We start from the raw sequence: 15,053 nt of genomic DNA, 5'->3' as shown, positions 1-15,053 counted from the left end.
AGACTGGAGAAGAGACCCCCCTAAAAATGTTTATAGAGGGGGTGGGCAGGGGAAGGACTACTCCATGTGACAAATGAACATAATACTTTAGCTGCAGTTCATTCATTTTCAGCTTTGTATTCTTGTTATAAAAAAGTGTGCCTAGATGTTCTGTTGTTGCGCCCATAACCTAGGCTTAAGGTGCCATTTAGCTCTTAGCTTTCATATCTTAGTTTCTAACGCTGTTCTGCAGGTCTGCTGAAAAGGCGCGTGGTTAAAATTGCCTTTTTAGAGTCTCTTTTCATAAGCAGAGGGAGAGACTGCCCTGGGTTGCTGAAGAAAATCATCCTTGGGCTCAGCAGCTTTTTCTTTATTAAAGCCAGGCCTTAGCATTTTAAGAAAACTTTTCCAAAACAATCTGTTTTAGGGGCACGGTATTGATTGCTTTTTGGAAGAGTGTCCTTTAAAACTGCCCGCAACTATTTTGAAAAGCAAAGCAGCTAGTTGTGTGGGTCCATTTAGAGAAATGTTCCAAACAGGAAGTGAGAGGGAAATAATAATGCCTTTTATTAGAACCAGCCCAAATTCACAATGTGCTGTTGAGCGTTTCAAGTTGTACAGAACTTCTTCCTCAAGCAGGATGTTAAGGCCAAAAAGAAAAGTAAGGGAGACAAGAGATTTAAGTATGCATTTGGTCACAGAGGAAGCCTCTGCAGAATTATTAGGTTAAGATTTGAGGTTTTTGCAAAAAAAAAAGAAGCCTCAGATTATGCTTGCTAAGGTTAACAGTTGAGCTGTCATTCAAATCTGCCTCTTGCACTATTTGATTCTATAATAACTTTGCCGTCTAAATGTAAGAAAGCTGGAGATGGAATTTTAGAAAACGTCAAAGCTACAGAAGAAATAGAAGCTAAATAATTTTTCCTCCCCGTTAGGGCAAGTCTCCCTTTTTTTAGGACAGCATATTCCCACTTCCCAAATCTAGTATGCCGCTGACAGTTTTGTCAGTCATCACTGGCAGTTCACCTGCACTCTTCAGAGGTTTTGCCCCTTGTGGTGAATCTGCAAGCAATGCTCTAGTGATCGTTTCCAGGTCATCAGCCTACTCTGGATACGACTCCTTCAACCTAACTGATCTTTTGTTTTCCTTCTACTATTTTCTAGCACTGGAGCATGTTCCAAACTCAGTCCGCTTGTGGAAAGCAGCTGTGGAGCTGGAAGAGCCTGAGGATGCCAGGATAATGCTCAGCCGAGCTGTGGAATGTTGCCCCACCAGCGTGGAAGTAAGCTGGCAAATCCCTCCCATTCACCGCTTCAATCTGTGCTCTGGGTGGTCTTGTAATAAGACTGGGATGAAAAATCTCAGATGACAACTGTGGAATTTGAGGGCGGGGAAGACAGTGTCCCCCAAATGAATATGAACTGGGGTTTGTTGTTTGCCACTCCCCAGTTTTGCAGTGGGAAGGACAAAGGATAGGTTTCCCCCATCTCTCAAATTCATCTGAGAACTGGATGGGAGATCAACTTCCGTGGCTACTGGGAAGAGTTCTTTTTTTGCTACCACTGCAAATTTCATTCACTCCCATCAAAAGTATCACATCCTATTTTACCACTCTCAAATAATGAGTGCGCATGCTTCAGTTCGGCTATGCTGCATCATTAAAATCCAGTCGAAGCCCCTAATAACATAAATGTAATCCTAGCGATTTCTCATCTGTATGGATCTCATTTCGAATGTAAAATGCAACCCACTGGGCAGGCATAGGGGAGCAGGGGGAGGAGGAATAACAGAATCATAGAATTAGAGACTTGGAAGGGCCTTCTAGTCTAACCCCTGCAATGCAGGAATGTTAACACGCGGTTTCCCCCATCCGATTCGGAACCATACCAGACCCTGCTTAGCTTTGCAGATGTGCTAGTAGTTTTATTGCTGCAGTCCCCCCCCCCTTGAATGTGCATCAGTCATACAATCCTCTTGCAAAAAGTTAAATGAGCAGTAATCTGTAAATCTGAACTTCTAAAACAGATCTTAATTTTCAAACGCTTATTGTGCTATTGCAGACTTAATACAGGCAATCTCTTAACCATGCCATAAGAGTGGTGGAGCGGGCTCTGGTTTTGCTTGTGCTTCCTCCTGTGTTTTCGTTTTCTAGTGCAAATTCCCCTGCAGGCCTTGGCTCTGGTTAAGTATCGTGTCAGCACCAGGGTTACTCACAGTAACTCCAACCAGCGTTTGAAGCTGCTTAGCAAGCATTGGTTATGGCAGTGGAATGTAGCAAAACACCAAATTAGTCTCCTTTGGGTTCGTTCTGGTAGTTGAGTGTTTGATGGGTTTTTATATTTCTCTTCCTATCCTTGAGATGTTATGTGAGATTTTGCTGGAGATAGACTAGTTAGCTGGGGTGTGAATAATTTTTGGGCTTTTTCTTGCTGTTTTTATAAATTCCATTTTTTATTTCACTTTTGGCTATTCTTGTAATCCATTTTTTATTTTTAAAAAAGGGGGGAGAGAGAAAGAACAGACATTGGAGAATCAACTGGTGTTACCTCTGCATGGTGATGAGTTCTATTGCCTTAATGACAACCCTTTTTGCCCTCGCAACACAGCTGTGGCTTGCCCTAGCGAGGCTGGAAACGTACGAGAACGCCCGCAAAGTCTTGAACAAGGCCCGCGAGAACATTCCGACAGACAGGCACATCTGGATCACAGCTGCCAAACTTGAGGAGGCCAATGGGAACACTCAGATGGTGGAGAAGATCATTGACCGAGCCATCACCTCGTTAAGGGCCAACGGGGTGGAAATAAACCGGGAGCAGTGGATTCAGGTACTGCTTTGGATTGTCGCTTTGGAAACCCTATTTAAGAATGACCTCGTTTTTCACCGTAACATGTGCTCAAGGTGGATGCTATGGGTATAGCTGGAGGGGCATTCAGAAGATCTCACCCTGGGTCTGAGTGTCTCCCATTTTGTCTACGAAAGCTCAGACAGGAATAAATGTATCGGACCTTAAGGTATTCCAGACTGGCATCTGCCAAAGATGGGTAGAGTGGGAAAAGGCAGGAGAAATCCCAGATGCTTTCCAGGAGTAACTGTGGTGAGATACAGGGAGTGCTGTGGAAGAGGAGAGGTAGATTTTGTTTTAGTTTTAAAAAAGAGGCTATAATCCTATCCACACTTACCTGGGAGGAAGCTCCACCGAATACAGCAGGACTTTTTTTTTTAAAAAAAAAATTTTTTTATTCAAACTTTTCAACGTAAAGGTAAAGGACCCCTGACAGTTAAGTCCTGTCACGAATGACTCTGGGGTTGCGGCGCTCATCTCGCTTTACTGGTGGAGGGAGCCGACATTTGTTCGCAGACAGTTTTCCGGGTCATGTGGCCAGCATGACTTAAGCCGCTTCTGGCGAAACCAGAGCAGTGCACAGAAACTCCGTTTAGCACATCAAAGTGCAAGTAGATAAATAGGTACCACTATGGCGGAAAAGTAAACTTTTCAACATACAGTACTATAAAAACTGGCTGTTGCTTCACTGTCGAGTCCCAAATTTCCCGTGCCCGGCATGAATTGTAGTGATGTTGCTTCTAGGATGCAGAGGAGTGTGATAAAGCTGGGAGTGTGGCGACGTGCCAGGCAATCATGAGAGCCGTGATTGGGATCGGGATTGAGGAAGAGGATCGGAAGCACACCTGGATGGAAGATGCCGACAGTGTAAGTTCAGATCCCAAGTGCAAAAGTTTGCTAACCCTGGATCAGCTGCATAATGTGTGGTACTGATGGGTAAGGATAGTGAATCTAGAGAGGAGAGTGGTGTCAACTTTCTAGGATCGGTGGCTGGAGGTAACTTTATTTCTGAGCCTCCCTGAAGGCCATGGTGCTAGCTAATAAAAACTGATTCCATTAGTATTCTGATGTGTGCAGAAGCTCTGGTGCACAGCTGTATTTTGTGGAACTTGACTGCGTAACCTGGTGCGAATATGTTTAAGAAGCGTTTCTCATTTCTTAACCTAGAGGGCTCTTTTGTTATGCATACTCTCTCACACATAGACCTATTTTGAGCACAGCATCAACTGTGCCTCATCACAACCAATTCCAAGTGTCTGGATTCCAAAAAAGCAACTTGAGATGTGACTACATGCCCCTCCGTGAAGTCCTTGACCCAGAAACTCCAGTGGGTGCAGAATGCCGCAGCGAGACTCCTTACGGGGTCTTCGCTGCGAGATCACATTCATCTGGTGCTATACCAGCTGCACTGGCTCCCGGTGGAGTACAGGATCAGGTTTAAGGTGCTGGTTTTAACCTTCGAAGCCCTATACGGCCTAGGACCCTCGTACCTACGGGACCGCCTCTCCTGGTATGCCCCACAGAGGAACTTACGGTCTTCAAATAAAAACATCTTGAAGGTCCCAGGCCACAGAGAGGTTAGGCTGGCCTCAACTAGAGCCAGGGCTTTTTCGGCTGCGGCTCCAACCTGGTGGAACGCTCTGTCACAAGAGACAAGGGCCCTGCAGGACTTGACATCTTTCCGCAGGGCCTGCAAGACAGAGCTGTTCCACCAGGCCTTTGGTCAGGGCGCAGCCTGACTCCCTCCTTTGACAGTCTTTACAAAGCTTTAGTTTATGGTTGCCATCAATTTTGATTTTAATTAATTTTTATAATGTTTTTATAATGTTGCACTATTTTAGTGTTGTTAGCCGCCCTGAGCCCGGCTTCGGCTGGGGAGGGCGGGATATAAATAAAATTTATTATTATTATTATTTTATTATTGTAAAGAGGAGATTTGCTACATTCTCACTCCTTTCTCGTGTGTTTTGCATTGTGGCTATTGCATCCAATTTTAGGGCAAATCGCAAGGTGATACTGCTTCTTAGTCTGGGGCAGTTATCCTGGACAATGATCAGCCTGATCAGAGTGATCCATGATCACTCTGAAGTATTAAACTGGACTGGAATCCACACACATCCATACAAGGTGGGGGGAAATCAACCCTCTTTACCACTCTAGAATCATCTGGTTGACAGAGAAACTAATACACAGAAATCCCTTTTGTTGAGTGTGTACACACAAAAGTCATGAAACGACAGATACCGTATTTTTCGCCCTATAGGACACACTTTTTGCCCTCCAAAAATGAAGGGGAAATGTGTGTGCGTCCTATGGGGCGAATGCAGGCTTTCGCTGAAGCCTGGAGAGCGAGAGGGGTAGGTGGGCACCGACCCCTCTCGCTCTCCAGGCTTCGCGGACCTCTCCGCAAGCAGCGGGAGCGCTCCCGCTGCTTGCGGAGAGTTGCCTGCATGCCGAAGCCTGCGCGCGCTGAGATCAGCGCGCCCAGGCTTCGCGGACCTCTCCGCAAGCAGCGGGAGCCAGCGCTGGGCTCCCACGGCTTGCAGAGAGCTGCCTGTTTGGGGGCTGGGGTCGGGGGAAGCTCGGGCCTCCCCCGCCCCAGCCCCGCGCCTGGGGGGGAAATAATTTTTTCCCCTTTATTTCCCCCCCCAAAACTAGGTGCGCCTTATGGGACGGTGCGTCCTATAGGGCGAAAAATATGGTGCATAAACGTTGACCAACTTTGCTCTTTGTCGCAGAAGCCCCAATAGTTTTGTGTTCTTGTGTTCCCACAGTGCGTCGCTCACAATGCGCTTGAGTGCGCCCGGGCAATCTATGCCTACGCCTTACAAGTCTTCCCCAGCAAGAAAAGCGTGTGGCTGCGAGCAGCCTATTTCGAAAAGAATCATGGAACCAGGTACGTCACATTCGTGGTCCTGCTTGATCCCAGTTCATCATGATGGTTACTTTTGCAGGGTGTGTGTTTGCTTTTTCACCTGTTGCATCTTGGGAGGGGAAACCCCTTTTGTAGATAGGCCTATCCCATTTAAGGAAGAAGATCTCTGAAATATTCTTCCATGATCCTTCTCATATTTGTCAGGGAACTGCCATCAGAACTGGGGGGGGGGACACAGAGGGGCAGTTGTGTTACAGGGAGCCTCCGAAAATCTTGCGAAGCAGTTCCTCTTCAGGTGATGAGTGATGAGGAAAACCCCACCTCTAGTGGGGAAGAGGTGAAAGGACCAGAGGATGCTGGTGGGAGCCTCAGCACCACTTCTGGCAAAGCCGGCCAGGAGGGAAGCACGCCCCCTCCGTCGCCCACCCTGCGCAGAAGTCTAAAGTGCAAAGAGGGAAGGAAAAGGCTGGGCGTAACAAGGCTTTTATGCTGGAGGAGGTCCAGGAAACAGGCACTCCCGGATTCTGCTAGCGATTGAGGCAGACATGAACTTTCAAGTTCTGCACTGTAAATAGTTTGCACCTAAATAAAACCGGTAAAAGACAGGTTGGAGTCCTGCCTGGTTACTCGTGAGCCGCCACCCTTGCCATCTGACAGATTCATTTTTTAAAGAAGTATTGGTTACTGTGTATTCCGCAATATATTAAGTAGATGGCTTGAAAGATGCTTATCGGCAGTGTCTTCTGGAAAATGCGAGCTATCCTTGCTCTGCTTCTTATTACTCACCTTTTCCAATGAACCACATTGGAGAGTGTTTTCCAGAAGCTGATTTTGTAGTTTTAAGTGGGCAGCGGTTTGTGTCGTGGTACAGCATTTCCTGAAACCACCTTGATGAAATAAGTGAGGAAAGGTTATGGCTCTGGGCTCTTGTGACGGTAGCAATGGCTAATACTGGCTGACAATACGCGGAGCTCAGTGTTCTGGGTCACTGGTGCTCTTGTTCGTCCCTGCAGGGAATCCTTGGAGGCTCTGCTGCAGAGGGCCGTGGCTCACTGCCCCAAAGCCGAAGTCCTCTGGCTCATGGGAGCCAAATCGAAATGGCTTGCTGGAGACGTCCCTGCCGCCAGGAGTATCCTGGCTTTGGCTTTCCAGGTGAGTGTGTATCTCTTTGCGCGGCCTTCGCTGTGTCCATTATCATGGGGACAAGATGTGATGCTACAAGCAAGAAGCGCTCTCTGCGTTGAGGGATTGTATTTTGTTCCATGACAATGAAATGCAGCGGGATCCTATAGCTGAAATTTCTTAATCACCAGAATCCAGAAAATCCACTATGTGCCCTTCATATTTAAATAAAATGTTGGCTGTAATACCCTGACTTCTCTTTACCCAATATTTTGGTCTTTTCACTAAGTCTCTTGGAAACTTGGATAGAAGATTAAGCATATTGCTAAATCTTTGTCACAAGTGCTCCAGCACTGAGCAGCCTTCCCCAGTGACTGCTTTTTGCAAGAAACAGTTGAATTTTAAAGATTTATATATCACCCTTCAGTGGAGCATGCAGAGTGGTTTAGAAAAATGAGATAAAGATACAAAAAATAAAAAAATGCATTAAAAGCTCTGGGGAAATGAAAAATGCTTGATAACTAACAGATTATCGTGTTGGCAGCAGGTGGGCCTCTGGGGAGTCAGTTCTGCATGCAGAGTGCCACCATGTTTTAGCATTTCCTGCAACATTACAGGGATGAAGGTAGCCTTGCCAAAAGGCCATTTCTTGAGGTTTGGGCCTGTCACACAGGACATGGGAGAACTTCAGTTTCTTCACCATTTTACACAAGCATCTGTGCTTGATCACTTTGAGGAGATTCTTGCTCACCCCAAGCAAGTGGCCGTTTTCAGCTCTGCACCAGTGCTGCCTGTACATCTCGATGAACTTGCTTGCGCTATTAGAAATTGCACCTGCCCACTTCTCTCTTCTAGTGTGACAAAGGCCACGGCATCAGGGGACTGAGCCTGGATCTTGTGTGGTTTTCTGTGCCAGAACTGGTGATCAGAAGCCAGTAGTGAACCTATTTCATACTCTGCTGCTCATAGGAAAACTGCCAGCCGGATTGTTTTATTTGAAGAGCCCTGTTTTGAGTGTGCTAATGAATTCTCAGGATTGACAGACAAATATTTCTGAGTAGTCATTTGCTTGTTTAAATGCCTTTGTTTAAAAGCACTTTGCCTGGAGGGAAAGTGCCTGAGCCAGCAGCAGCTCGCTTTGAGGTTCCCAAGGAAGGAACCCGAAGGAAGTGTGAAAAAGAAAGAGGGTTTGCTTTGTTGCTGGCCTGGTCAGACAAGGAAAGTCCACAGTGCTGCCTCCGCTGCTCCCATTGGAAAGAGGAGGTTGGCATCGCTGTCTTGTCCCATTTGAAGCAAAAGTGATGTAAGTTGAGTGGGGCCATAAAACAGAGAGCCATGCGTCTATGACTCCACCCCCATCGTTCTGCTCGGATGCTGAGGTCCAGCACCAAGGGCCTTCTGGCTCTTACCTCACTGTGAGAAGCCAAGTTATAGGCAACCAGGCAGAGGGCCTTCTTGGTAGTGGCACCTGCCCTGTGGAACGCCCTCCCACCAGATGTCAAAGAGAACAACAACTACCAGACTTTTAGAAGACATCTGAAGGCAGCCCTGTTTAGGGAAGCTTTTAATGTTTAATGCATTACTGTATTTTAGTATTTTGTTGGAAGCAGCCCAGAGTGGCTGGGGAAGCCCAGCCGGATGGGCGGGGTATAAATAATAAATTATTATTATTATTATTTTATTTTATTTTATTATGTGTGTCTTTGATGAGGCCTGTCATATTTTGCATTATTAGGAAAATTACATGTTTCTTAATTTTTGTATAATTGTTTGTGTGTGTGTAGTGGCCCCACATTTCTCTCTCTATTCTCTCTCTCTCTCTCTCTCTCTCTCTCACACACACACACACACACACACACACACACACACACTGGGAGGAGTGGTGGGATATTGGCACGAGAAATAAATAAATAAACCCCGTGTTTGGTGAGTGTGCCATTTCAGCACTGTAGCTCATCCATCAGAGATCCATTGGCAGCTTCCACTGAGCAAATCAGAAGGTGGTATCCGATTCCTGAACTGCCAACAGGACTGTGTAGCGTTGGGCTTTCATGCACCATGCTCTGTGAAGAACATGAAGTGCTACCTCTAATGGAATAGAGCAAGAACAGGGCTGGTGGATCTCAAAGAAGCAACATCCTTTTAACGTCCACCACTTCTTTCCTTTATGTATATTTGTCTGCCCTTCTGTTATTATTCAGGCCAACCCGAACAGCGAAGAGATTTGGCTGGCTGCTGTGAAGTTGGAATCTGAAAATAACGAATACGAAAGAGCAAGGAGGTTGTTGGCCAAGGCTCGTAGCAGCGCCCCAACAGCCAGGGTAAGCCAAACGTAGCTCTGAGGCTATTTCATCATTGAAACCACCTTTACAGAACTGGACACATTTCTCTGTCTAGTCTAATGGTGATGGTTTGAGCAAAGGGTCTTTTTCCAATCCTTCATCATTCAAGTCCTTCAACTGTAGGTGCTTGGGATTGAGCCTGTGACCTTTTACAAGGGGAAGCATCCGCTCTGCCACTTAGACATGGGACCAGTTACAGTCTGGGTCTTTTCAATAGATTTGCTTGAGTTGCTTTTTAATATTTTAAACATCTTGCTTCCCGAGTGTTCATTGTCCAGTAGAAACTCGATTAAATTGGTTGAAATGAGCAGCCAAACAGTACAAAAACTCACCGTATTTTTCGCTCTATAAGACGCACTAGACCACAAGACGCACCTAGTTTTTGGAGGAGGAAAACCAAGAAAAACCACTGCTGCGCAGTGAAAGCAGCAATCCCTCTTGCTGTTCTGGCTTCTGTGATAGCTGCGCAGCCTGCATTCGCTCCATAAGACGCGCACACATTTCCCCTTACTTTTTAGGAGGGAAAAAGTGAGTCTTATAGAGCAAAAAATACGGTACTTATGGGGCATAATAGCTCTCGCAAGCTGTGGGTGTGTTTGGACTGGAATACGTGTGGTCTGGCTGTGACAGTCTTTGAGATGATCTCTCTCTCTCTTCCCCTCGCCTTCATCCTCTTAGGTCTTCATGAAGTCTGTCAAACTCGAGTGGGTTCTTGGGAACATTGCTGCAGCTCAGGAGCTCTGCGAGGAAGCGCTGAAGCACTACGAAGACTTCCCTAAGCTGTGGATGATGAAGGGGCAAATAGAGGAGCAGGAGGAACTGATAGAAAAAGCCCGAGATGCCTATAACCAAGGGGTAAGGGCACAACCTGCTTCCTTTTCCTTTTCCTCTTCCCCGCCTCCTCCTCATTCCTTGGGGAGAAGATGGAAAGCTCCAGCAGTAGCCTCTGCAGTCGAGCGTCCTTGTGGAAAGCCAAACAGGAGCAGTAGAGGTCAGGCTCCTGGCTCAGACCATTGCAGCCACTGCATCAACCTTGCAGTCGGTGTCAACGTTTTATCAGGCATGCCAGCAGTTCTTCTCTCACTCCCACCCCAGTAATTCTTGCATGCTTTTGCGTTACTGTTTGGCTCGGACAGATGTTGTCCGTGAGGATTAATGAGATGTTCCGGGAAAGTGACTGACTAGCGAGGCTGCTCTTAAGTATCTGATCGATAAACCAGGCTCTCTATAGATGTGCCCAGCTTGGACTTGTTAACGGGAACAGTTGCCTAAGGACAAATAAATTCTTCTTGTCCCCACCCCCATTCCATGATGGTGCAGAGATAATTCCTCCTGCAATGAAAAGAGTCCAATCCAATCAATACAGTTTGTAGCCACAGGTCTTTTCAGCAACCGAAGTGTCTGTGACTGCAGTTGTGTGCGCAGTTGTGGCTCCTTGAGTAAGGCTTTATTCCCTTCCAAACAGCTGAAGAAATGCCCTGGTTCCATACCCCTTTGGCTGCTGTTGTCCAGGCTGGAGGAGAAGGTCGGCCAGCTCACCCGAGCCAGAGCCATCTTGGAGAAGTCTCGCTTAAAGAATCCAAAGAACCAAGACCTGTGGTGAGCAAGAGAACCTACGGAGATTTCATGTCTTTCATTTCTTAGAAATCTCCTGCAGCTTTGCTAACCTCTTGAAACGTGGTGCTTTTCCCTCCTGCAGGTTGGAATCCGTGCGATTAGAATACAGAGCTGGACTGAAGAACATCGCCAATACGCTGATGGCCAAGGCTCTGCAAGAGTGTCCCAACTCAGGTGACAGAGGGGTCATTTCTTTTTCATGTGTTGGCCTTTGCTTAACCTTTGAGTTGACTTCTTTTAAAAACACAACCCTCTCAATTAGCACCACAACTTTAGGCCAGCAAACTAAAGCAAACTCAATGTGCCCACCCTTCATACTGTGTGAGGCCCCCCCTCACATGATACCTGTCTGCAGTTTGTACTTCCATAGCATCCTTTCCCCTGTCCTGGCCATTAGGACAATCATACAGTGCGAGCAGGATCTGTGGTTATTCCCTCAATGCCAATAGATATTGGGCAATCCATGGGTTTGAACTTTGATATTGCCATGCCTCTTTCTGGTCTGCTAAGCCCCAGTCTACGAAGGCCTCATTCTCCTTCAAAACTTATCAGATGTCTACCAGGTGGTGCATGTTTCAGTTTCCTGACACGTCTCCCTCTGGAGGCTTGTACTCAGTCTTGTTTGCTTATCTCTGGAGAGATGGGAGCTGATGCTTGAGAGAGGCTCTGTGTGGGTCTGTCTGTGGCAGTTAAAATTCTCTATGGGTGGTCCTAATGAATGGCTGGCTTGCCTACACCAAAGGTGCCCAGAGCAACCTTAACGCTTATCTTCTATGCCAAGCCGCCTCCTATGGAGAAAAAGCCCTCCTTTGATACTAAGCAAATAAAGAGATTGAAAACGGTCAGTTCGGCCCACCAGGGCTTATTTCTTAGTTCTTGAATGTTGAGAAATGAATGCAGTGACTGAAAAAATGTTCTTTTGTAGTAATCACCGGGATGTTAAAAAAATAAATCTTTTTTATCTACGTAGTAATTAAATGAAGGAAGGGGCTGATTTTGGGGGGGGGGGTTGGTTGCAGATGTAGGATATAAAGCCCTTTAAAACAGGCAAACTCTGCGCTCCAGATGTTTTGGGACTACAATTCCCATCATCCCTAGCTAACAGGACCAGTGGTCAGGGAAGATGGGAATTGTAGTCTGGAGGGCAGGTTTGCCTATGCCTGCTTTAAAACAAAGAGTCATGAAAGCACATCTGTGTAGGTCTCCTTTGCAAGATTCAGGTGTGCTGCTTGAGCTCATCCAGGCTATCCAGATGGGGTGATGGCCGCAACACAAATCAACACAAATCAAGCCCCTCCCAACCCACACGGGATATTTCTCCTTCAGCCCAACCCCAAATGGGCAGCTTGCCTGTGTTGCTTCCTTGCACAAAACAGGGTGTCATGCTCCGAGTTGCTGGATTTCACGGTTTGCTATTTGGATTCCCGCCCCCCTCCCCATGTATTGATTTTTTACGTCCTTTGCGTCAGACCTCTGGTCCACCTAGCTCAGTCTTGTCTACAGTGCTAAAGTCAAGTATGGAAAAACAGCGATAAAACTCAAAACTCAAGCTTGTTAGAAAGCACAGGGAAAAAGAGTCAAAACAAAATTCAGGCCAAACGGTTATTGTAACTGCAGAAGTTTAATCAAGAGGGCGGCTAGAGAGAGACCTTTTGTGGCAAGGAGTTCTGCACCGCAGTCGCAGAAATGGCTCACCAGGTGGTGCAAAGCTGCTATGCTAGCTTCCTGGCAGGTACAAAGGGTCACTGTTGCTTACCTGGGGGAATGAGCTGGTGGGGAGGTCAGCACAGTGCTTGAGTGTTGCATTGACTGTTCCATTGTGGTTGCATCACACCAACCTCCCCATCACCATCCCAACCTCCCCTCCCCAGTAAGCAACAGCGGTTCACATGATAATAATAATAATAATAATAATAATAATAATAATAATAATAATAATTTTTATTTATACCCCACCCTCCCCAGCCAAGACCGGGCTCAGGGTGGCTAACACCCGATATAAAAGCAAATTGATTGAAATACAACTTAAAAACAAGATTAAAATACAACATTAAAATATTAAAATACAACCTCATTTCAATGGAAACTCAAATCAAAAACTTTTTTGGGGATGAAAACGTCAAGTCTTCGCCAACGCTAACTTTCCAGACTGGTCCTACATGGGCCAGAAAAAAGCCAGGGAAGTCCCCAAATAGGAGTTCCATCACTGGAGGGGAAATGAAAAAAGAAGAGGGGGAGAGAATCAAATTGATTCCAAGCCAAAGGCCAAGCGGAACAGCTCTGTCTTACGGGCCCTGCGGAAAGAAATCAGATCCTGCAGGGCCCTGGTCTCATGAGACAGAGCGTTCCACCAGGCCGGAGCCAGTGTTGATAAGGCCCTGGCTTTGGTTGAGGCTAATCTGACTTCCTTAGGGCCCGGGACCTCTAAGGTGTTGCTATTTATGGACCTTAAGGTCCTCTGTGGGGCATACCGGGAGAGGCGGTCCCATAGGTACGAGGGTCCTAGGCCGTGAAGGGCCTACTGGTAAGCTCACGTTTCAGCTCCACTCCACCTGGCGAGGTTGCTTCTGAGCAGGGACATGCAAAAGGTACAGGTGAGAAGCATCATTCAGAAGCACACTGTTCAGTTTGGGGATCACAGCAATCGAATCCCTTCTGTTTGTGTTGCCAGTATTAGCACCCGCAGAGGTTTTAGTCTTCAGAGAGATGCAGAAGTACCGAGCATCTGCTGGCAGCAAATATATGCAAAATTACCTAAATTAAAACGGTGGAGTCTTTTTGTGTGTGGGAGCCTCCTGGCTTGAAGATTATAATACCTGCTGTGAGTAAGCAATAGCAGCTTGCCATTGTCTGTTATCTGGTCCGACTTCAACCTTCTTTGACTTCTAGGAATCCTGTGGTCGGAAGCAATCTTCCTAGAGGCCAGACCTCAGAGGAAAACCAAGAGTGTGGACGCTTTGAAGAAATGTGAGCACGACCCCCACGTCCTCCTGGCCGTGGCCAAGTGAGTAACGGCGTCTGCTTTGCAATCTGACTTGCAGGGTTTATAAAGCCGCCTTTAGATAAGAAAAGTCTGGAATCCTAAGTTCAGGTCCCCCTTGGTGGACTTTGCTTAAAGGCTGAGCGATCAAGAAGTTGCATGAAGTTAGGAACAGTCGGCACATGCTCTGCACAGCTCTTCTTCCCCTTGCCTCCTTTTCCTTTCATACTCCCAATTTCCCATTTTTAAAGACTTGTGGTAAATCACAAAAAATTATGTGTTGTGTTAAAAACAGTCAGTAAGCATTGTACAAATCTTGGATCTCCAGCTTGAGCAGCTTTTAATAAGTTGAAGCAAACTGCATATGATTTGATTTTGGTGCATATGTTGGAGTGGCTGATGTTGGATTATTTATTATTTATTGACTTACTTATTTAATTCCATAAAATTTACACAATGCTTGATTGTAAAAAAACAAACACACAATTGAAATGATTTACAAAGAGATAAAACAGTAAATTCACAACTCTTCTTGAAAATGTGCAAAAGTTTAAATATGAAAACAGGTTAAAATTCCCTCAGCTGTCTAAGCAACTTGATATGCCTGTCTACACAGGAATGCTTTTAGCACATTTGTCAGCCATTATCAAGTACTGCAGTGGCTTTGAAACTGTGTTATGAGAATATCAGAGTTTTCCTTGAATAGAAAATGAGTAGAGGTGGACACAGTCTTCTCACAAAGGCAGCTTGCCCTCCTGATAGTCCCCTGTTAACGCACTAGGGAGCAATGGCTGTGCTCTAGCATGCTCTCCCTATACAGACCCAACAGGCCTGGCCAGCATTGCCCCGTGGGGCTGAAGCATTTGCCCCTCGGAACCGCCTGCAGTTTGCTCAAGTTCTGCTACAGACACTCAGGAGTGGGGTTGTTTAGTACATGACCCGATCAGCACTACTAATTTGTTATGATAAGTTAAATTTGCTCAAGGTTTACTTGGCTGTACATGTATCTTTGAAATGATTCCACCCCACCCCCAACTTTGTTAACTTAAAAAATCCCAGGGCAGATGGATTAAAGATAGCAAAAGGGTTAGGAAATTGCACGAATGGAGATAGAAAATTTTCAAAACCACTGGAATGTTTGGCTTGGAGAGTCTAAACTCCAAGACAAATGGGTAGGTTCCTGAGAGATTTCAGGATAAATGAGGAGTTACTGTAGTTCTCTACAAAAACCGCCTAGCTTTTGCTGGTCATTTAAGCAACGTTTCATTGCCCTAGTGACCTGTGTCCCTGCCCT

At 46.1% G+C, this 15,053-nt stretch overlaps 1 protein-coding gene across 2 annotated transcripts in view; it reads left to right on the top strand.

Annotated features, from left to right (window-relative positions):
• Positions 1-15,053, top strand: part of PRPF6 (pre-mRNA processing factor 6) — a 34,323-nt gene that overhangs the window by 15,184 nt on the left and 4,086 nt on the right. For both annotated transcript variants that reach the window (XR_014549164.1, XM_083618457.1), the window contains exons 10-19: positions 1,144-1,262; positions 2,587-2,805; positions 3,568-3,690; positions 5,598-5,719; positions 6,712-6,850; positions 9,022-9,141; positions 9,841-10,017; positions 10,628-10,761; positions 10,862-10,953; positions 13,669-13,783. Coding sequence is in view for 1 of the 2 variants with exons in the window: in XM_083618457.1 (XP_083474583.1) it covers positions 1,144-1,262; positions 2,587-2,805; positions 3,568-3,690; positions 5,598-5,719; positions 6,712-6,850; positions 9,022-9,141; positions 9,841-10,017; positions 10,628-10,761; positions 10,862-10,953; positions 13,669-13,783 (1,360 nt within the window). In the remaining variant the exon portion in view is untranslated. The remainder of the gene's footprint in view (positions 1-1,143; positions 1,263-2,586; positions 2,806-3,567; positions 3,691-5,597; positions 5,720-6,711; positions 6,851-9,021; positions 9,142-9,840; positions 10,018-10,627; positions 10,762-10,861; positions 10,954-13,668; positions 13,784-15,053) is intronic.

Source organism: Podarcis filfolensis (assembly GCF_964270895.1).
Source record: "Podarcis filfolensis genome assembly, chromosome: 6".
Taxonomy (NCBI): domain Eukaryota; kingdom Metazoa; phylum Chordata; class Lepidosauria; order Squamata; family Lacertidae; genus Podarcis; species Podarcis filfolensis.
This window is presented reverse-complemented; position numbering and strand designations above follow the sequence as displayed.